The sequence below is a fragment of the Callionymus lyra genome, chromosome 12 (assembly GCF_982586985.1).
Source record: "Callionymus lyra chromosome 12, fCalLyr1.hap1.1, whole genome shotgun sequence".
Lineage (NCBI taxonomy): Eukaryota > Metazoa > Chordata > Actinopteri > Syngnathiformes > Callionymidae > Callionymus > Callionymus lyra.
Genome location: NC_141829.1, coordinates 26,164,304 through 26,188,219, shown reverse-complemented (window position 1 = coordinate 26,188,219; position 23,916 = coordinate 26,164,304). Strand labels below are relative to the sequence as shown.

General features: G+C 40.6%; 1 protein-coding gene across 1 annotated transcript in view; it reads right to left on the bottom strand.

Moving 5' to 3' along the window:
• slc49a4 (solute carrier family 49 member 4) overlaps nt 1–23,916 on the bottom strand; it is a 53,836-nt gene that overhangs the window by 19,879 nt on the left and 10,041 nt on the right. Inside the window, exons 4-6 of the mRNA XM_087804322.1 lie at nt 21,999–22,128; nt 15,093–15,201; nt 8,764–8,831 (exon numbers count right to left, since the gene is read on the bottom strand). Coding sequence (XP_087660448.1) covers nt 8,764–8,831; nt 15,093–15,201; nt 21,999–22,128 — 307 coding nt within the window. The remainder of the gene's footprint in view (nt 1–8,763; nt 8,832–15,092; nt 15,202–21,998; nt 22,129–23,916) is intronic.

Sequence of the window (23,916 nt, the reverse complement as noted above, 5' to 3'; positions counted from 1 at the left end):
GTTGTTCAAAACCTCCTCACACTCTAACTTTTTCCTTTCTCGTCCTTCCTACCAAGAGCCATTTATTGACGTGATACTTGCTGGGTTTTTGTCCAATAAGCTTTCATTGAACATCTTTATAAACGGTTTGTAAGGCAGCAAGATAATGTTCTCCTGACATCCTGAAATGCTGTCGTTTGCACTAAATCAGAAATATCAGTGTTTGCTATAGAACAGTAAATTGATTTGATTTAAATACCAATTAAAAAAAGAAAAATAGAGGGAAATAGAGATGCTTGGAAATCAGAATAGGGTCTGAATGGTCTAATTTCCCCACTCATGCTAAGATTTATAATAAAATGTGCACTATTCAAATCTTCTCACTCTGTAAATAAGTCAATAGTTTCCTTAATTTGGACAATCTTTACACAAAGCCAATATTAATGTTACCCCAATTTAGGTGATTTCAGACATTTAAGAAATTGAGAAAGAATTAATATTTCATGAAAAACACTGGTCTCTGCTTCAAGAATAATTGAATGTTTAAACATTTAAAAACCTCTTCTTTTTTAAAAAAAAAAAAAAGATGGTCTATTGAGGAATTCAATTCATGGGTGGTTTAAAGTTTTCATCCCCCCTTAAACACATTTGGTCACATTATAAAAATAAAGATTAAAAGATTTAAATGTAAATGTATTTGAAAGATCAAAACAAAGTTACACATAAACAAACCATCCATGTTTTAAATATAAATAAATCCATACATCTATCCGAAATAGAGGAATTCATACTTTTATCAATGGACTCTATGCGGTTGATACACTGAGTCTGTATAACAAAATGAAAAGAAACGAAAGTTACGTATGTAACTATGGTTCTTTGAGTCCCGGATGACCGCCAGAGGCGGTGCTTCAAGCACTGAATGTATCCATCTCGCGCATGCGCAGTTCGAGTTTAATACCAACAAAGTCACTTGTGACCCCTGATGACCCCGGAAGGGGTATAACTTCCGGTGACATCAGAGGATCTGTTCCTGCAGAATCTTCTCGCGAAAACACAAGGATTCTGAGTGACAGAACGCTCTGGCGGTCATCCGGGACTAATAGAACCGTAGTTACATACGTAACTTTCGTTCTATTTCGTCCCTACTGACCGCCAGAGGCGGTGCTTCAAGCACTGGATGACCCATAACAACAAGGTCATAAAGAATCCCAGTACATACCTCATTGAGGGGAAGCAACAGAGTCGGGCAACAGGACCACACCTAATGGATGAGGAGTGGTGACGTTCACCCGATAGAACCTGAAAAAAGTGCTTGGTGAGGCCCAAGATGCTGCCTCACAGATGTCCTCCAGGGGTACCCCGCGTAGGGCTGCCCATGACGTAGACATCGCTCTGGTAGAGTGGCACCTCACCCCGAATGGCGGGGGGGTGACCACTTCCTTTATATGCGTGGGTAATCACATCCACGATCCAGTGAGACAGTCGCTGTTTGGAAAGAGCACAGCCTTTCCTAGGGCCACCATAGCAAATGAAGAGCTGGTCCGACCGTCTTATACTTGCGGTTGCAGCTATATAGGTTCTTAGAGCCCGCACAGGGCACAGCAGTCCCAACCTGTCTTCCCCTTCCGGGGGAATAAATTGTGCCACTTGAATGGGACGGTTGAGGCTCGATAGTGACAGAACCTTTGGGAGAAAAGCCATATTTGGCCAGAGGGTAACCCCTGAGCCGTCTGAGCTCCACCGCAGACATGACTCACTCACAGACAGGGCATGTAGTTCCCCAACACGCTTCGCTGAAGCGATGGCAAGGAGAAAAGCAGTCTTAGCAGAAACCCACTTCAGCTCTGTCTGAGCCAGGGGTTCAAAGGGAGGCAGACACAAAGCGTCGAGCACCAGGTGCAAATCCCATGCTGGGGCGCGCTGTGTGCGTGGGGGGCGTCACCCCTGTCTGAACACCATGCAGTAAACAGTTGCCACCTATTTGCATACTGCAGCCGTGTAGAAGGCGCCCTGGCGTTTAGTATAGTGTCGCAGACAGCATCTGAACACTGCGTCAGAAGCGGGTTGGGCCCTGCAGCGGCCAGACCCATAGTTGCAGGCGAAGAGGGTCGGGATGCCAAATCTGGCCCTCTAGCTGAGACAGGAGATCGTTCCTGTCGGGGAGGCGCCATGGTGAGCTGCAGCAGTGGAAACCATGTTCTCCCTGGCCAGAAGGGGGCTACCAACAGCAGCCTGTGACCCTGCTGGAGGACCCTCTGCAGTGTTGAGAATATCAGAGGTATTGGGGGAAAAGCGTAGAGGAGACCTTCTGGCCAGTCGTGCGCAAGAGCATCCTGGCCCAGAGGACTGCTTTCCTCCTTCAGGGAGAACCAGAGGGGACAATGGGTCGACTCCCTTGTGGCAAACAGATCTACCTCTGCTCTGCCGAATGTGTCCCAGATATTGAGCACAACCTCTGGGTGAAGCCGCCACTCCCCTGATGGGGGCTTGCCCCGAGAGAGCAGGTCTGCGACCTGATTCCGGTCCCCGGGCAAATACATTGCTCTTAGGCTGGCCAGGCGTGGAGCCGCCCACAGCAAGAGGTCCCGGGATGCTTGCAACAGCTGTGCAGACCGGGTGCCCCCCTGGTGGTTTATATGCGATACGGTCGACACATTGTCTGACCGCACAAGCACATGTCGCCCTCTCAGGAAGGGGACGAAGTATTGCAGGGCCATATACACAGCTCGTAGCTCTAGAACATTGATGTGCACCGAGCAGTCTCGAGCAGACCACAGCCCCTGGGCTGTACGGTTTTGCCACACTGCACCCCACCCTGAGAGGGAGGCGTCTGTTGTGATGGCCTCTCGGCGGAATGCAACCAAACCCATCTGCACGCCTTGGAGGAGAAAACCTCTCTCTCTCTCCATGGAGCCAGAGCAAGAAGGCAACGGTGTGAGACCTTGAGTCTCCTGTGCCGGTGCCACCTGACATCCAAATGAAAGTCGTTCAGCCACCTCTGAAGGGGGCGTAGCGACAACAGCCCCAAAGGGACCACGGTGGCGGCAGCCGTCAGTTTGCCTAGGAGTCGTAGGAACTCCACGTAATGCAACCACGTGCCCCTGCGAAAGAGGGGAAGGAGGCGGAGGATGTCGTCCACCCGCTGTGGTGAAGGCCAGGCCTTCATTGAAACTGTATCGAGAGTTATCCAAGAAAAATTGTCCTCTGTGAGGGAACTAGGCAACTCTTTGTAGAGTTCACCCTGAGACCTAGTCGAGACACATGGGAAAGGAGGCTTGTGGTGTCCAGGGTCGCCCGAGACCGGGACGAAGCACAGATGAGCCAATCGTCTAGGTAGGGCAGGATCTTCATGCCCTGCGACTGCAGGGGCGAAAGGGCTGCCATTACAACCCTGGTAAATACCCGTGGCGAAAGGGAGAGGCCGAACGGGAGCACCCTGAACTGAAAATGACGTCCCTGAAAGGCGAACCTCAGGAACCGTCTGTGGTGTTGTGCTATGGGCACATGAAAGTAAGCATCCTTCAGGTCTATTGAAGTAAACCACTCCTGCCTGGAGACAGTGCGCAGAACCTCTGCAGGGCTGAGCATGTGGAATCTCAAGACTTTCAGGAACTTGTTGACTCCCCTTAGGTCGAGGATAGGGCGGAGTCCGCCATCTCTCTTTGTAACCAGAAAATAAGTCGAGTAGACCCCTCCTGGTTGTAACAGGGGATCTATCTGCTCGATTGCACCCTTGTCCAGGAGGACGGACAACTCCTGGGTGAGGGTTTGGGCTTTTGCCGGGTCGCATATGATGGTCATCTTGACCCGGCCAATGGTTGGGGGCCGGTGTCGGAACTGAAGCTTGTACCCGTTGGTCAAGGTGGAGAGCACCCAAGGGTCCCGGGTGGAAGCAGCCCAATAGCTGAGCTGCTGTTGGGAAAAACAGCCGACGGCCGACCCCAATGCCTCAGCGCTGGGTCCCCCGGCCTCGAAAGGCTCTGGGGGTACGACGGACAGTATGTGGGGCCTGAGGTTGCCTAGAGGGCAGCCGCTCAGGGGCTCGAAAGGTCTGTGCCACCTGCTGAGCAGGCTGTGGGCTTGGGCGCTGAGACCTGAGGTAGCCTCTGGGGTAAGCCTGTGGCTGAGAACGGCGCTGGGGGGGAGCTGAAGATCCCCTAGGTCTGCCCGGAGGAGGCCGACTCCTGCGAAGCCCGGACAGCTGCTGTTGAGTCTGTCTGGCTTGGACAGTTCGTTCAAGTGCCTCTAGCGCTGCAGGTCCAAACAGTTCCCCCGGTTCCACTGGAACACTGCCTCTGTCAGAGGTGATTGTGCCAGCCAGACCTGGCGGCGAGCCTGGACAAGAGTAGACATCAACCGCCCCAGCTCTCTAGACATCAGCGCGAATGCCTGCAGGGAAGCGTCGCTGAAATTATGGACGGAAGCATCCAGTGGGGTCTCCTGTATAGATGCTGATAAAGCAAGCATCAGGTGGGACATAGAATTACCTATGCGTCCCATGCGTGCCGCTGCGTCATAGGTTTTGGAGAGCAGGTCATCTGTTACCCGACACTGGGAACGAGGACACCTCACATCCGGTCTCAGCGCCTCATCAGGTGAGACAATTAACGCAGCTATTGCCGGCTCGACCGCTGGTATGCGGCCCAACCCAAACTTGGGTGCATCCTGCATGGCTGCCAGGGTCCGGGCGTCTGAGTTTGCACGAGAGAGGGCTCTAGAGTCCCTCCAGCATGCATGCAACTCCCTCAAATATTCGTTAGATGGAGGCACAGTAAAGTTGACGGGAGCTGATCCGCGTCTGAAAAAGGCACTGGCCGAAGCTGGCTGAGCCTGCGGGATATCCAACTGCAGGCGAGCCAGGGCCGTACGAATGATGGCCCCCATAGAGCCGTCTCCAGAACCGACAGTAGAGCTGTGGGCTGAAGAACGGGAGGCCGCCGCAGAGGCGTGGGAGGCTACACGCTGTGGTACCACCTCCTCTCCATATTCGGCGAACTCAGTGGCTGAAGCTGCCATGGAGATTATATCTTCCTCCGGTTCCAAAATAGCTGGAGGAGGAGCAAGATCACCCAACTCTCTTTCACCAGTCCCAGACTTGAAGGCCAGGAAGAAGGATCTCATTTGATCAACTTCCTCCGTTAATTGGTCCACCTTGGAAGCAAGTCCGGACTCTCTAACCTTCTTCCTAGAAGTGGGGCCTCTAGTCTCAGCAGCCGGCCGTTTAGATCGGCGGGATTGAGCTGGAGTCTGCCGCTGGGCTGAGGTTAACTGCTCGGGCAACGAAACGAGGCCCAACAGTTGCTCTACCTCAGCAAGTCTGGCAGCCCTTATTCCCCGGGGCATGAAGCTGCAGTTCATGCAGGGATCTTCTGAAAGACCTTCCCTCAGATGCTCGAGACCAAGGCATGAGGGGCACATATCGTGGCCGTCTTCGGGCTGCAGAGAAGCCATACAGACTGAGCAGGAGTGGCCGCCAAGCATGTTAGCAACGGGCGAAGGCCACACAGAGAAAAACAACAAACGCTGGGAGCGGGGGCGAAAGCGCAGCCTTCACCAACGAGTGTTTACATATATGAGAGGAGTATACAAACGCTGGGAGCGGGTGCGAAAACACAGCCTTCACCAACGAGTGTTTACATGTATGTGAGAAGTATTACAAACGCTGGGAGCGGGTGCGAAAACACAGCCTTCACCAACGAGTGTTTACACATATGGGATGAAGTAGCACAAATGCTGGGATAGGAAGCGAATACGCAGTCGTCCCCAACAAATATGAGGAATCCACTTCGGTAGCTGAAAAGGCAGCAGTACAAATGTTGGAAGAGGGAGCGAAAACACTGCCGTGACCAACAAATGTAAGGAACCAAGAGTGAAAAAGTTGCACCGGCACTCAAGGGCAGGTTGTACTGATATATAAACAAAGAATACAAAGCCGGGAGAGGGAGCGAACACACTTCGTCACCGAAAGAAATCAAACTACAACCAATGGTGAGTACAGCAGGTTGTACTGATATTCAAAGATATATAATGAAGAGTACAAAGTCGGGAGAGGGAGCGAACCCACTTCGTCACCGAAATAAATCAAATACAACCAATGGCGAGTACAGCAGGTTGTACTGATATTCAAGATATATAATAAAGAGTACAAGTCGGGAGAGGGAGCGAACCCACTTCGTCACCGAAATAAATCAAATACAACCAATGGCGAGTACAGCAGGTTGTACTGATATTCAAAAATATATAATAAAGAGTACAAGTCGGGAGAGGGAGCGAACCCACTTCGTCACCGAAATAAATCAAATACAACCAATGGCGAGTACAGCAGGTTGTACTGATATTCAAAGATATATAATGAAGAGTACAAAGTCGGGAGAGGGAGCGAACCCACTTCGTCACCGAAATAAATCAAAATACAACCAATGGCGAGCACAACAGGTTGTAATGATATTCAATGAAAAGAAAATTGGTACTCAGCCAAACGAAGACGATCTCCGGACGTTTCCACGGCGAACCGCTACAACTTCTCCGGGTCGAAAGTTCGTTGCAGTCTCTGGAGGGCGAAAGTTTCGCAGCTCCGACAGAAGTCGCGTGACTACCGGCAACGAAAGAGCTAGTCCTTGAGCTAGCTCGGTGACATGCTACTTGCGCAGCGAGAAGATGAAAAGGAACAGATCCTCTGATGTCACCGGAAGTTATACCCCTTCCGGGGTCATCAGGGGTCACAGGTGACTTTGTTGGTATTAAACTCGAACTGCGCATGCGCGAGATGGATACATTCAGTGCTTGAAGCACCGCCTCTGGCGGTCAGTAGGGACGAAATAGAACTACATGTTATCTAGTGGGTTGAGAGAAAAGTGAAAATTGGAAAGAGGAATCACATTTTTTAAATGTATCTAAATTAAACATTCCAATTGTTTCACAAGAACAATTGTTTTTAGCAACAACCAAAACTCAATGGTGCTGGATAAAGATTTTTGGACAAAAAAAGAGTCTGTACTAGCTGATTAAGCTAGATCCTTAGGCTCTGCATTAAATCGCTGCCAAGAGATATGAATCTGCAAGACCAAGTCAGGTTAAGAGAACTAGAATTATGGAATTCATGCAAAGAGGAGAAAAAAAAACATCTTTTGACAAAACATTTGGTATTTCATAGGGTGTCTGAAGACCCTTTTCCTACATTGTCATTGTTATGCTAAATTTAGTCCACTTTTATTCCTCTCACGCATTTCTTAAGGTTATTCTATCACAGAGGAACGAACACTCCCTCATGAACCTGTAAGATCACCAATCAATGGAAAAACAAATGTACAAGAGAGCTTGACAGTTTTATCTTTGATCAGGATGTTTATTGGGGCTTCCGTTTGTACAATCCCGGCCGCCAGCATTCATCAGACCAGCAAGAAGGACTTGGGGTTAATTCATATCTAAATCAAATCATCTGGGCTCACAGAGGAAATCAATCTTTATGCTAAACAAATTTGAAACCCTGAAGGTAAACACCTTGTCAGATGTTGTAGAACTCCAGCTGACCATCAATAAAGAGACTTGGACCCTGACACAAACTTCAATGCATTGGCTGATATGTGTGTTTCATTTAGAGGGTAAAATAATTCCTGTACAAACCATCAAACAGAAATTAACTGTAACGAACAGAGCAAATGATTTTATTCAATTCAGCTATAAAATGTTGTGACAGAAAGAATATAATCAATCCCTCCAGTGACTCAGACTCCATGTAATCAACACCAATAATTCAACAGCTCTGTTTGTGTTCGCTTCATCTCATGCCGCTAACAGCTTCATTGATTAAAAGCGGGAGTTATGAGCTCATTTCCCTGATTACTACTTTAAGAAAACGCTGGTGAGTGCTGATTGGGCCTCTGCCTCTGATAAACAAATAACCTCCAAAGCAGGAATGTGTTCCCCGCTAAAGCTTACTCAGCACTTTGTCTTTGCATTTGAAGCTTGTCGTCCATCAATATAGGTGAAGTGGCAGTTGAATTAGCATCGCTCTCCTTCCCTTGATCAACTAGTCTCTACCGTGAGATTACCCTTTTCAACGGAGGAGCTCAAATGAGAGAGATGGACGAATACAAATACATACGTATTATTACATTCTCACGATAATTAAGAGTTGTAGTGTAAATGGATCCAGTAAATGAAAGCTTAGTTACCCAAACTAAAAATGAATTCCTATATAATATATCAAATGTTTCTTAGTAATTTAACACCTGAATGATCCTGTTTGAAATCTTTGAAAACTATAGGTATTCTGGAGAACAAACTTGGCCTATTTAACCTATTACTGTTACAGAAAATGATTAATATTGCATCTCTGTGTTCGACGGACGCAGCCAGCAAGTGAGAAATGAACCACAGGGTACAGAAACAAAACAATGGCTTGTATTTTCCCAGGCCCTGAAGGCAGTTGTTAGTCTGATGGTATACTATTGTGTGAAGAGAACTGTACATCCTTCTTCACATGTGAAACAAAAATGAAAACACAACAATTCAGCCACGTCAAAGTGCATCTCAACATAATAACTTATTGTTTATAAACAGTCAATGCATATAATATCAGACTACACTATCAATACAAAATAAGTTGCTGAAGCAAAAGCTTATTGTTCAATTGGGTGGCTCACTGGGTTTTAAACACAGCAAACAGGAGGTCATAAATCCCATTATCAACCTGGAATTCAGTTCACCTTTAAATGAACAGCAGAAAAATGATGTTGAAGAAGAGAAATCTGGCTTTTCATTGGAAATATTGAGACTTACCTTGCCATAGCTACACCAAACACACATCCACCAACAGTAGACCAGAAGCCAATCCATCCTGCATCCACCTGTGCGGAGAAAAGAGAGGAAAGTTCGCCGTGGTTCTTCAAGTAAACTTTTCAAAAGAATTCCATGACAGCAGATCTCACGCAAGATGTGATGGATAAATCAAGCAAACCAAAGAGTTAAATGTTAAATATTATAGCTTTTATTATTCAACATTTAATGGGATCGATATTCATCAATCATATCACAAAGGTTTTTCAAAAAGGTAGGAATGGTTTTGACATAAACCTTAGTCAACAGACCGAATAAAAAAATTGATTTCTTTAAGCAACGTTTCGGGATCTTTTTAAGGGTTTCACCATATCGATATTGAATCTGTTTCTGATGAAAACCTATATGATATCCATCGCTACTTAAGGTAGTCAATACATTATGAAAGCAATAATGAAAGCTGCAATTGTTATCGAAATATTTGCAACGTTCATAAAACTGAGAATATGAAGAGAAAGATGGAAAACAGTGCTTCTATTGAAGATTCCCTTTTTCACCCTGAAACAGCTCACTGGTGCATTATTGCAGACAAAATGTCAATCTGCTGATGCTCTTGCTCTACTCTGCGTTTTAAACAGACACTACAGATCCTTTATCTCCTTTGCTTGGTGCAATAGCTTGAATCTTGCTTGAAAAAGTATCCACTGTTTTGGCAGAAAGTTTTTGACCTAATGATTCCCCTACTCGTCCTAACTACTTTGAAAAGAGCTGCACAAACACTGTGGTGATGATAGCTTAAAAAGGCGAACAGACACTTACTATCTGTGTGTTTGCCAAGTCCAGCCCCTTCAACACATAAAGTATTAATTAAACAGTGATTGACATCCTTTATAGATGTATAATTAAATCACAGCATGACCCATCCATGCATCATTAACAACACTGACATTCAACACTTGCAATACATTATACATTTATAAAAATGTGAGATCAATTGCAATACATGAATGTATTACTAAAAACATGATTGTTTATCTTGAACATAAACCTTGCCTTTTTTAATGCCAGCTTACGTGAACAAATACATCTGACAGTTACATAGAATTGCAGTTGAAATTTCCAAATCAATTCCATTTAATTTTAACACATTTTTTTGAACAACAATAAGGGGAACTATGTTTAATGGAAGGCACAGAATATTAAAATCCGACTTACTTTTGTTCTAAAGTATATTCTGTATATATATGGTGGTCAGAAAGGTTTAAAAATAAAACGTGTGTTTGATGACTGATATGCAATCACGATGTAGCATGCAGGAGAAAGTCTTCCTTTGAACTGGACTGCAGCACATCAATCTCCTCTAGGCAATAAGTCACATTCAACCAAACCCTAGAAGACGGAACTGAGAGCCGACAGAATCTTAAGTGGGATCTAAAACTTTTTACTGGCTCACACTTTGCAACTGAAGAGAATGAAAGTATAAACGTTTAAATGCAATTTCCAAATATAATATTATATTTGCATCCTAGCTGGATCTCTTTTAGATTTAAATCATTTTTGCGAGGCCAGAGGCACAATGGTGAACTGCAGCCTCCAGTAAATGATTCTCAGCGCTGTGGCTGACAGTGCGGCATCAAACATTTTCAGTAACATGCAGCATATTCTTAGGAGCCAGAGCAACGAAATGCAAACCCACGCCTGAGGCGATGAATGACACAGAAGTTTGCCCAGAAGTTAAGGAAGCTAATCCCAAAAGGCTTGCCAAGCCAACTGAAAATGAGGACAGAAAGAAGTTGTTTGCGTAGTTATTCGTATACACCACATGCGATACACATACGTACAGAAGATAAACTGAAATTAAGTTCAGGGAAAATAATTTTATTTATAAAATGAAAATGAGTGATGAAATGCATGATTATGTGTCATGTTTGGTTTGAACTGAAAAAAAGAAGGTAATTAGAAAATCAGAAGCAGAGGCAATGTGAGAACTAAATAGAGAACTGGGTAACCTTTTTTGACGTTTGTCAGACTTCAGGAAGGCTATGGGCTTTCCGTTTTGGAACTGTGACTGGCCAATTCAACCCTCACTCTCCAAACCAAAATACATAGCTATGATTTCAGTAGGATTCATGAAGTACAGATATATTAGTCAGGATCGTCTGCCAGGATTCCTAACAGTAAGCTTCACTTAAGAATACAGAATACTGTAAATTCAGTATTCTTGTTAATAACCGTGTATGTAAAATATAAATATTTACACTGGAGCACATCTGAACTCATTCACAATAGTGTGATTCATGTCAGACATGTTTAAAATTAACAAATGTAAACTGTTAGTTTGAATTCATGTTTTCCTTTGTTGTTTTTTTTCATGATCACAGAAATGATTGACATATTGAAATGGAGGCATGGAAAGGGATGAACCCGTCTGAATTCTTTGTTGATTTGGATGAACAAAGGAAAAAGGCTTGAATTCGTGTCACGCACAGATTCTTACATCTGAATATTTTTTGTGCAGCATGTGGGTTCGAATGAATGACCATTTTTAGTAGGAGATCAATGCAATTCTTAGTAAATATGAGTCTGAACTTGTCTGCAGTGGAGGATGAGATTTAAAACAGGCTGACACTGAGCTTAAGACCAGGTCTCATGGACATTTTTGGAAGTTACTCTCAGAGGAAAAGTATCTTCTTATGAGGAAATATCCTCCTCACGGACTGAACTATTTGAATCTAGTTATTCATGTAAGTCAGTATTTATATGAAGATGATTAAATCCACACATCCTTCCATCATGACTGATTATCAGTATCATTATAAAAGTAGCTCGCAAACCGAAAAAGTGTGAGCACCCCTGTTTTAGATCATTTAAATGAAAAATTTAAGATTATGATAAATAAATACTTTCCATGGGTAACAAACATGGACGGACATTGGTCTCTTCTTGAAGATGTGACTATTCCACAAAATATTATATCATTTGAATGTAAAATTTAGAGAAATTGATAATTAAATCATAATATTAATTGTCAAAGATGACTGGTTTATGATATGAATCAATAATTATCCCAAATTAATATTGAATGCATGAGATACCGGCCTGATGACAGTACGTCTGATGTTACTCACAGTGGTACAAGGGACCGCTCAGGGAGATGGTGTGTTTGCTCAGAGGCAAAAAAATGAGGGAACATTGATTGAAGCCCCCTGCTTTACAGACCCAATTTACTCCACACAACACAAACAACAGATATTAGTCATCATATATAGATATTATCATAAAAATCAGCTTTGTAGTTTAAACTAGAGAAAATGACAAACACAAAATGTCTTAAAGCAAAAAAAATGTACATCTTAGGCTACATTGTTGGAACATTCTACTAAGTCATAACTGAGATCAATCCTGTGGTTCAATTTTGCTCAGGAATTCAAGATGAAACTTTCTCATTTACTGAATCGATCAGGTCTGAGTTATCATCCAAGGTCAACATGTAGGAAAACTTCGGGAAACTCACTTTCAAAGCTCAGACACTTTTAATCACCAAGGAAGGCTTCATTTGACACCATGATAGAAAAGTTTTCCAACTGCAAAAAATAGGAGTCTGGTCCTTCTGCTGAAAAAGGGGGTTTTGTTTCAAATTCAATCCTCTCTCTCAATCTTCCACCATCTGATGACAAGTGCTTCCGTTGCCTCTGAGCTGCAGCAGTCCCTACTCAATCACACAATGTGGATAGCGAAGAAAAATGTCTATAAAATATTTTTTCTGTGGAGGCCACTTACTACAAACTTAAAAAGATGTATCCAAATCAAAGCAAATGAAAATGTTTCCACAGATTTTGAGAGTCAATTATAATATGAAAGGTTAACGCATAAACTAGGTTTAAGTCTTCAGAGGAAATATAAAGTGATTTAAAATAAAAAGTGAGACAGACTCATGGGAGAAAGACAGAAAGAAACAGAGAATGAAGGGACAAGCTGGAAAAATTGCTTCAAAACAAGAAAGTTATTACCACTGAAGCCCCAAAAATAGACCCGGACATTCTTCTGCCAAGAGCCTCACTTGAAGAAGATAAGTAGGGAGGACGTTCATTTTTCTCCCATGATCTTTTAAAGGGCGACTAATGTGGTTATTTAAGGGTTTCTTAAATTGATCTCGGACCTCTATTATAACTCTCTTTAATTCGAATATTTTCATTATAAAATGCAGATGACGAGGAACTTGATGCATCTTGATGAGGGAGACTTCAACATTTGACACATGTGAGTAAGTCAGGAGAGTTGGGTTTTGTCACAAGTGCATGTATCTAAACAAACAGCCAAATCAAAGCCGAAAACTCAAATGAAGTAAAACTTTGGAAGAAAAAGGGAATATCGTGCATTATCACGTTGATCTTCAGGATTAATAAACACAGGAATGTGACATATCAGCATGAACTTTGTAAAACTGCCGTCGCTGGATAATATTGTAATAAATAATTTGACACCAGTGTCCGAGTACAGGAATTTACTTAGAGGTGCCATCAGGTGAGACTTGGTCCATTCTTGGGGATCTCTTATTGTATATACCACTGTAAAATCTGGGCTCTCAATGGTTACGGCAAGATGGCCAAAATTGGAAATTTGTTTGATAACACGGAGACATGTCACTGTCATTTGTCCCTTCACAAAATAGGTATAAATGGAAAAGGTTTGCGAGAAAAAGGGAAGAACACCAAGAAAAGAGACTTACAACAGAAATGTGCAGGAAATTGCTTTTTATAAGAGATATGTGCTGGATCAAGAAAAAAAAAATAGAGGGATTTACTCCATGCAAAAAGAGAGAAAAATTGAGACAAGAGAGACCCAAAGGTTTGAGTGCATGAAAACAACTTAATTCAAAAGAAAGTAAAACATTCATAAATACCACACAGTAGAAACTTTTCAAAATGGAACCACTAATATAAATGGGGACTTAAACTACCATGAGCAATTAAATGTTCATGTAATGCGTTGTGTAGAGGGCTGAGATTGACAGGCCAAAGGTGAAAATATATTTTTCCAATAATTAATTTGCTGCTTCTACTCATACTTACTGGTACACATTATCCACAAGGAATATTTTGAAATTAAATGTAAAACCATAATATGCAAAATATGTTCTCAGACATGTGCATCTGTTTTCAAAACAAGATAAAGGCTCCTGTTGCGTAAGTTACTGGTTTCATCTTCCTGGTTAATAGTCTCTCACCTCTTGACACCACTCACTACTGAATATAGTGTCTTTAATTCACTGCTGTACAACAGTTTGATGGCGACACATGACGAACTATCTGGACACGTCACCCAGACATGTCTACGTAGTATGGAACATTGTTAGAATAACCACTAGAGAGTTCGACTTCATGAGTCATTTTGTTTCAAAATTAAACCAATCATCAGAAAAAATTGAAAAAAAAAGGTTTTAAAATTCAAAATTACATAACTCAGTCAGTGAGAAATGTAGGGTGTTGGTGCAACTGCGATATTGAAATGCTCTATACAAATAACTAAATAAATAAAAACATATAAAGTTACTCAAATTTAAAGGGAATATACATATTTTTACATTATTACATATTATTATATTATATTCTTACATCTACAGATTTTTTTAAGATGAAAGTAAAAAGCAGTATTACATACATAAATTAAACTTAAAAACAAAGTGAATGTTGTGTTGTGTGTCATATTAGACACTCATCCACTGAAAAGTGGAGATGCAGAAGTTACATTTTATTTCCTGTATGAAATAATGCAATACGAATCCTAAGGTTTACAAAAAACAATCAATATTAAAGAAATGCCGATATTTTATTTGAGGTCAAAGTATGATGGAGTCTACTGAAGCTCCTTCAAGAAGCATCTTAAGACATATTTATTTATGAATGCTTTTTCTTAATTATCTGTGGGCTGCCGAGTTTGTCACTATGTTATCTTGGCCTATTAAAGTGTGATAATGTGATTTAACCGTTTATTGTTTTGATTGTTTAAGCAGTTTGTGCTCCTGGTCTGTGAAAAGTGCTTTACAAATATAAATTACTAACTATATTGCTATATAGATATTTTCAAACCTCTAACAAAAACACAACACTACAGTTATTATTATTATTATAGATAAACCTGGGATTAATCTTGTCAATTCGGAGGCATTTAAAAACTAAAAATTCTGGCATCATGACAAACCTAGTGCTCTAAGAGATTTGTTGATTTTGGGGAAACATTCTGAATAGAGAGGGTTAATTACAAATGCAGTTTGTTAATGTTTTGAAGAACCCCACTATTAAACCAATGACAATTTGTTTGTGTAGACTAACCTGGCTGACTTTGGCTGGGGTAAGGACCATGTCAAGAACCCCCGACCATCCTGCTATCACTCCTGTGGGCACAGCGTAAGCGAGCGCTATCATCAGGAATCGCAGGTTACTGCAAAAGACAAAAAGACAAAGCATTATGTGATTGTGAACACAAGGGTTGAGTTAGGTTTTGTTAGCAGACCCAATCCGCATTCCAAGTACAACTTATTATACCTTTGTGACACACAAAGATTTGTTCTCTCCATTAATGACAAGGCTTTATCAATGAAAAATGCAGCGGTTTGTCTTATAAATCAAATACATTTTCTGGCTCATTAAGCTGTTTCCCAACAGACGGGCAGGAAGACAGATTAATGCTGACTAAAACAACCTCCTTGCAGAGATATCAATATTGCAACTGAAAAAGCTTTTTCATCTACTATTGATGGTTCTATTCAATTAGAACACTTATTTCTCTACAGGCCTTTTAACAGACAAGCTTCAAAAATTGCTTTTAAAAAAAACCCTGAGTGATAATCACTGAACACAAAGGATAATTGTTTAAACAGACTGGCTGGTGATTTAAATTCCTTGTCGAGTTGTTCAGAAAAAAAGGAACGACACTCAATGACCCCAAACTAGTCAGATGGAAAAACGTATACAAACAGATAATGTGGTTAAAACTGGACGGATTGTTTATGTTCAATGATATCAAGCTCAAAAAGTTGATACTGCCGTATTTTCATCCATCAAATTCATGAATGGATCTGAAATCGTTTAATATATTGTAATTTCAAAATTTCAAAAGAACAGCAGACAGTCTTTATTTATTGTTTTACAGAAAACAAATACTTAATTAAAGATGTCCTTACTTCACTAACTACAAACATGCCACTTTTGCCCAGGTATAAATCTTGGTTGCTGCTTTCTGCAGTCCAAAGCAAATTGATGCATCTTACCATGAATGGTGAGAGTTATTTAGCTGCCCACATCATTAGTTCACTTGATCACATAATAGTTTCTGTTTCGCGTTGTTTTGGAATTTTTTTTGTGTTGACATAAGTACATTCACAACTTTATTGACACTCCGTGGTCGCCGAAACAATCAAGATCCAGCCTTTATACAACCAGACCTTAACAATGGTCTTTGTCAATGTCTGCCCATTAAGTCAGAGTACTGAGCATTTAATTAGATTAGTCAGTTGTCAATTAAAGGTGCCTAAGGGATGTGTGGGTGCAATCGTGCTGGTTATAAAGTAATGTTTATGTTAGTGTAAAGCAAGTTAACTTCCAACCAGGGCGCTAAATTATTGATACATGAATAACGACTCACGACAAACTGAACAAAATATTTGCAATATATCTCACTTTATATACATCCTGCTAAAACCAATCCATAAAGATCCATTAGAAACTACAGAGTCAGCATTAACCTTCTGATCATTATAATTACATTTGCACATCCTATGAGCTTTAAATCTTTGAACCCCAGAAATACCCCTAAATGCTCTCTAGACCGCGATGTAATGAAAATAAGAATCTTTATATTTTACTTCAGGAGTTTTAATCAGCTGCAATTTTAATCGGTGACATGGTCATTATAATGTTGCAAGAGTTGGGAAGTGTTCCCCCCGGGGTTCACATTTGTACAATGTGTTTTCTTCGTAATGTTAGAAAAATTATTAAACATGTTTCCTACGGTTTTGATTGATGAAACCGATAGAGTTTAGTAACCCCAATGCCCCCCGTAGCAAGGACCTTTTGGGTTTTCATTACATTACATTACATTCTTACACTTCTTTATTCTTTCTTTGAACATGTGGAACAAGAAAAGATTAGATATTTTCTAAACATGGTTTAAAATGGGCTCCATTGTTTCCTCATTTATCCTAAAAGGATAAACATGATCATGTTTCGATACTGTAAAGCAGTCACAATAGTGTGTTGAGATGTCATTTTAATTTGATCAAAGTTGACTTGCACTTTAAGGTTAATCTTTGAATATGGAGGTTGATTAAGGGAACATTTATATTCTGCTTGTATTTATGCATAATGTGTAATTCTCTGTATAATACAGTGCCAGCAAGGTTAAGTTAGGTAGGGACAGCAAGACAAAATCCCTAGTTTTTGTTGTTCCCTAAAGAGATTTAGATTTGAGATCGAAAGACGAGAAAAAGAAACAACTCATATTTCAAGTAGCAAAACTCTTGAAACATATGAAGGACAGGTGTTTCATTTAGACCAGTTGTTGCCTTTAAGTTCGACTGTTTGACCATTAACATAATGTATGATTAGTCTACTTTTTGGCCCGGGTAAAAATGTATAAAGACTGCTTGATAAAGAGGATAAACCAACATGAAGACCAGAAAGCGCTCTATGGGAGAAAAGCATTTTGAAGCTGAGGAAAGGACAATCAAATAGGAATAAAGTGTAAAAGAAAGAAACTGATGTCTGTTGCCCAGTTTTCAATGAACAGTTCTGCTAAGGAAAACAAAAAAGAGACAAAATCCAGAAGCCATACGTGGAGAAAGATTGGAACAGCATATGATCCGAATTTGAGGCTCATTATTTCTGTTTGTATGTTCTCCCTGTTTTGCGTGGGTTTACTCCAGGCACTCGGGTTTCCTCTCACAGTCTAAAAACATTGGGGAAATAGTCCGTAGGTGTGAGTGTGTTTGGGAATGGTCGTTTTTCTTTTTGTGCCCTCCGACATACTAGTTTCCTGTCCGGGGTGAAAACTCCCCCCCAAAAAAAGCAACCCCAATAAGAGATAAAGCAGTAGATAATGGATGGATGATTGAATTCAGAATGTACAGAAAAATGTTATCTTCAGATTTATGGAACAATCCATCCAAACTAATTAGATTCCATTAATTTACCAAAGGACTTCAATCATTGGAAAAATGTGAAAGGTTTCAAACCTTAACCTGACCTCGAATGAAGGAAGAAGCCCCACAACACACTAGAACTGAAAGAAGGTGTAAGCTTGGAATAGAATCACAAATGAAAAATGCAACAGTTTGGTGGTGTGAAAGGTTTACAGCCTTGAGGCAGGTATTGCAAGCAAGGGTTATATCATCAAATATTTTACGGTATTTACTTTAAAAGAAATTTAAAAAAAAATCTGTACCTTTTGCTTTGCTCACCTATAAATGCTGTGGTGTAATACAAACACATCTAAATGTAAATACCAGGAAACAAAAGCCGACATCCTAAAACCTTCTCTAAGACTTGTCACAAAATGTAATTAAAGGATCAATAAAGATCAAATATCTTCAGTGGATAACAAAAGACAGGGAATATGCCGTTTCATCACCATTGGAAGAGACGGTGTGTATTAAAGTACCCAATAATTGTTTTATTAGATCTTTAAGATAAGTACCTCTAATTGTATCTAATTTGCTTTTCCAATATTTATGTAGTTTCTCTAAAGATTAGAACAACATAGTGATAAACACAAAGCAGATATCGATTCCTCCACAAAAGGAAGCAGATAGAGGTCAATCATTTTTCCATCTCACTTTTGCACTGTACACTCTTTGGCAAATATTTTTAGTGCTTTCGTGTTTATCTTTAACAAAGTAACCCAAAACAAAAGATTAATTAAACATCCTGTGGATAAATCCACTCCCTTATCTCTTTTATAATCTTGCTGGTAAGAAGAACATTAAGCATGTAAACAAGCTCACTTCCTCCACAACTCACCCACTCCTCTGCAACCCAATTATAATCACCTCTGCCCATTGTGGACGCATACAGATTTAAATAACTGACACATACTCAACCTCAGTGACGTGATTAGAATCACTGTGTGCACCATCCAAGACACTTTTGTGTTTCCGTGTTGAAATTATTTATGGCTATATTGAAACTTCCTACACTTAGTCTCATTGTGTTTCGCTCATTATTCAGAAGGCAGCATCCGGAGCAGTATCACGCTGGGACATCTGCGAAGCACCTTGTGGGACTCCAGGCTCACCCCTTTCGCTTCGGGCGTCAGTATGCTCAACGTGCAGATAAACTTCACAGGCATACTTCTTCGCCGTCGACTCGTCCCGAGAAACATAACCTGTGCTGCGGAGAGCATGGTTGTTCTAAACATATGCACGCCCTCTCCCTTTCTTGATACCTGAGCACATCGCGATGAATCACTTTGTTCGTCGTCTGTTTCCACACCACAGCATTCTCCCTGCTGTGGGCTGCCTTGTCCTATGCAGTTTGACGCAGAGATATCATCATGGAGAAACAAGGATAGAGCACCTTCTCTTCCACCTTTTTCACTAACCTTGCTACAAGAACGGGAAATCAATAGCACCTCTGCCTTTTTATTAAGACAATCAAAACATATTCAGGATGCCGAGTAAAAGGCAGGACATATTTCTCTCCCTTTGATAAAATATTTGAGGAGAACTCTCCAAACAGCGGTGTCATCAGCCAAGTGCCATTTGTCCTTGGAAGACCCAGCAGGAGCTCAATGCATCAAAATGAAGGCTTGACGAGAAAAGGCGAGGCAGTGGGAGGATGGCCAGGACACGTGCGTACGCACTGCTAACAGACGCTGAAAAGTTCACACCTCGCACGCAGACGCTGAGCTGTCTAATTAGACGACTGCTGTGACGGCAGATGTGCGCAGCTGGAAGCGGTCTGGATAAGTGTCATCAACCGGTGTTAAGACACCGTCGCGCTAAACGAAACAACGCATAGTTTTAAAAGCATGAACATAGTTGTGGACTACTATATGAACACTGTCAAGGCCATCCACTCACACTGAAGAAGACGGCACAACGGAGATAACTGAATACCAGTCAACTTCTAAACCACTAAAACAAGTCAAATCTTAACTAGTTTTGTGACCACTCAACCTGACCTCATAATTATTTAAGTCATTCATTTTTAGTACATAATTCCCTGGTCAACAACAACACATTTACTGATGACCAATTCAAAACAGGGCACATATAATTTATACAAGTGAACACAGGTGTGCGCCCAGTACACACACCTTGAAGTCATATGATCACATTCACGTTTCCTTGAAATGTAAACTTCAATAATCAATTTATTGCTACGAGTTTTAAATTCAAATTTTTAGGGGAGAGATTGAACTTATTTTACACGGACAAATAGTAATGTTCATACAGCAATTTTACAGCAATCACTCAATAATAACTCAAAGACTTGTAAACAACCAAAATCAATACAGCAACATGTAGCTACAGTGACAAAGTTTGTTTTTCTCTCACTTTATTGTTCGATACGATAAGCACAAGTGAACTTTTTATCATCACAAATAGTATTTTGCCATAGTTAAAAAAAAAAAAAATCAACCATCATCTCCACATTGAACTAGCCAGGAGTGTCAGAGGTTGAGCAGCTTTTTGAAAAAGCAGCGTTTTAGTGAGCTCTGAGACACCATTTATCAAGTGTGCTGCATTAACATTCCATTGTTCACGTATACAGCCACGCTATTTTCAGCCGTTACTTCTTGCTTTTGTTTGGGAATGTTTTTGTTCTGTGGAATAAAAAAGCCACGACAACAAAGGCAGTGACTGCATGTGGAGACCGAGTCCATGTATACATGAGCCGAGATAAGAAGAGGAAGTTACAAAGTTTTGTTTTGGAGGTTGTTAGAGTAGAACTTCATGGATTTAACTCTGTAGCTTGAGTGGTGCAAACTGATTTCCTTCCCATTGCACTTAAAACCACCAGTCTGTCCAATCACAAGAATGGATTCATTTTGAGTTGTAGTGTTATAGTTTAATGCTTCTGGACAAAGGATGAAGTTGGTCCAAACTTTTCACGTGTGGAACAGAAACCCCCTTTAGCAGGGCTACATGTTGAAAACTAGCCAGTCCTGCTTAGTTAGGCTCCTGGTGTGTGTGCAAAAGCCCAGAAAATTGATAATTGGTACAGGCTAAAATACAGTCATTGTGGCTCCTCACAGACCCGAGGAGAGAAGAGGGTTGTACAACACTTTACTGCATTTCATATTTACGCCTGATTCAATCGTTGCTGACAAATTTATTCTAGGTTCCGTTAGCTCTAAAAGAAAGCTGATAAAAGATGAAAACAACCACTAACACGCAGAACTGGGTCTTTGTCATTATCTCAGATCTCTTTTGAACAAATGATTTCTTAAAACAGAAGAGATAAGACTTGCTCAGGAGGGTGGTAATGGAAGCACGCAGATTTACAGGCGATAGCATTAGCCTCCGAGGCCAGTGCATTATAAAAAAAGTGAATAATGATTCCACAGGGAAAACAAGCAGTTCACTTGATAAAATTCAAACAGATGGCCAGAGATTGTGTGACATTATGTTTTAGTTCAATGGGTAGGTGAATCAGTAAACTATTTTTTCTCAAATAATTGGATAAGAAAGCATTTAGATATTTACTTAACGTTGAATCATGAATTAATATATTGTTCCGTTTTTCCTCGTTTACAGCTAAAAACAAATGCACCTTTAACATTAAAACTGCTGTGTGGCAAACAGAGATCCAAAATAAGATTGTTTCAGCCAGCTTCTGGTACCAATTTCATTTTAAAAGCTGACTAAAGCCTCATCTTCTCGGACTTCAAACTGTTGGACGACATTCAACGTAATTATTCGAGTGAGCCCTCCCTCACAGCAGGAGACCATCGGCAACAAGTGTGGTTCTACTCGAGATTTCTGCCTAATAAAAGGGAGTTTTTCCTCGTACCATACTGTGTTTTACTCCTTTTTTGATTTTACTTGGAGCCGTTTTCCTTTTCTCCATTAAAAAACTGTCCTGAGATAACTTTGTTTTGCTTTGAATCAGATTTAATTGAAATTGACATATTTTAACCTTTTGAAAAATGCTTTAGCTTTTCAGATTTGGTCATTTAAGTTAACATGGCTCTAGTCTCACAATTCATAAAAAATATGCATTTGTGTGTGGTTTTACCTGAGGAGTCTGCAGATGCTGCTCCTGTAACTGAGTCTTTGACTGGCAGCTGCCACACTGGGAGGCAGCGGAGGTCGTGATGGGAAGTAGAACAAAATTGCTGTGAACAGCACAGCAACTGCAGCCAGTTCTGCACAAACAAGATGCACTTCAATGAGTCCAGGCATCAAATATTGTCATCTGTTTAAATACTTCAAAAAAATAACACAGCACAACATAACCACAGGGAGCTGTAGATGGAAATATTATTAAAGCAGCAAATATGTAAAATTTGGGCATGACATTTAAACACAAATGTACATGCAGTAATCTAGCAATGGTGCAACACAACACAAAAACTTTATGAAACTATTACACTTTCTATAAAGGACTTGTGTATAATGCAAAAATTCAGGTGGGAGCACTACGAGGGGGGGCTCAGAGAATGTTATGGAAGGAATGTATGGAATGAAATTGAACATGATTTAATGTAAAATTTAAGATTTTTGGCCTGAATGTATAACACGCAAACTGCCCTGATCATTGGTATTCTTAATTTTTTTTATTAATAACATAACTAATGACATATTAAATTACAGTTTGCACCTATTACCAAGTTATTTGTAGCCAGCTTCTTAGCACAAAATGGACAGGATTCTGACAGGAAAAAGACCTTTACAGCCATACAGAAAAATGGCAAATATGTTTGTCCGTCTGGATATTTATAGCTATCCTCTCCAAGTGTTTTAAGCCTAAAATAGTTTAGAAAGATCTTTGATTGATTATGTCCTGTTCTTATCTGTTGTGTCCTGTTCTTATCTGTTGAAAGGTAAAAAAAAAAAAAAAAGAAAAAAAAAGTGTAGTCATTGAGAAGATGCATTAATGAAAACACATTTGTAAATAATTTAGAAATCTCAAAAATATTGAAAAGTGAATAATAGTAAGGAAATATATTCTAAAAGGTGATGTTTCTTATACATTCTGAAGCATTTGTTGGTTTTGCAAAGGGGTCTTCAGCCTTAGGCTTATGGTGTTTGGCAAGCTTTGGCATAGGGAAGTTTAGACTTGCGCCCCCAGTTTATTTCAGGCAGTGGAAGGCATTGTTTTTAAAGAGGTTTGCTGCTTTTATGTGAAAACGATGTGTATATAACTTTTTTTTCTACAGAGATGGTTGGATATTTGTTTTGTAATGCCATGTATACACCTAGTATACTTTCACATAAGTCCTGTTAGACCCAACTTTAAAAATGTACTGTCGTTCTTATTTTGTTCGTAAGAAAACATGAATTGTAGTCTCTAATGTTTCATACTGAAGAACCACATGATTAAGGAAATTATTTATTTCATATTATTTCCCACGTGCTGCACCTGCTAGTGCAGCTGTGTGAGATTGACGGATAGAGAGAGTGAGAAAGAGAGAGTAAAGTAATTTAATTTGTACAGGACTCCTGACCATTATTGTTCCCGTATAACTTTAAAGCAGCTTTGTTACACTAAAGAATCTTAATTGAAAATACAGAAAGGTTTTTCCTGCCGGCTACCCCAAAAACAGTTTAAAAAGGGGCATTACTTGATCAAATCTGAATTATACTTATGTATAAAACATTGTATATTTTACCTTATACACCCTTTTATTATGTTTTGGTTGTGATTTTTCTCTATGCCGTTTGTCCTCCATTTTCAAGAAAATATAGTTGCTGCTTTATTTTTATGGGAATCTTTTGTTTCACTTTTAACTTTTAATTTTCTGAACCAGTAAAGCATATCAATCCAAGCAATTTGTTTAAAGCTGTGTGGTTTTGTTGAATCGAAGTGAGGCTTTTTCCAGTGTTATTGTAGCATTCTGCTAACCCCCCTGCCTTTGATTGTATTTGTGTCTCCTGATGGGCTGACATGATGCTGAAGTGATGCGATATTGATCGCCTTTGCCCTCCAGAGT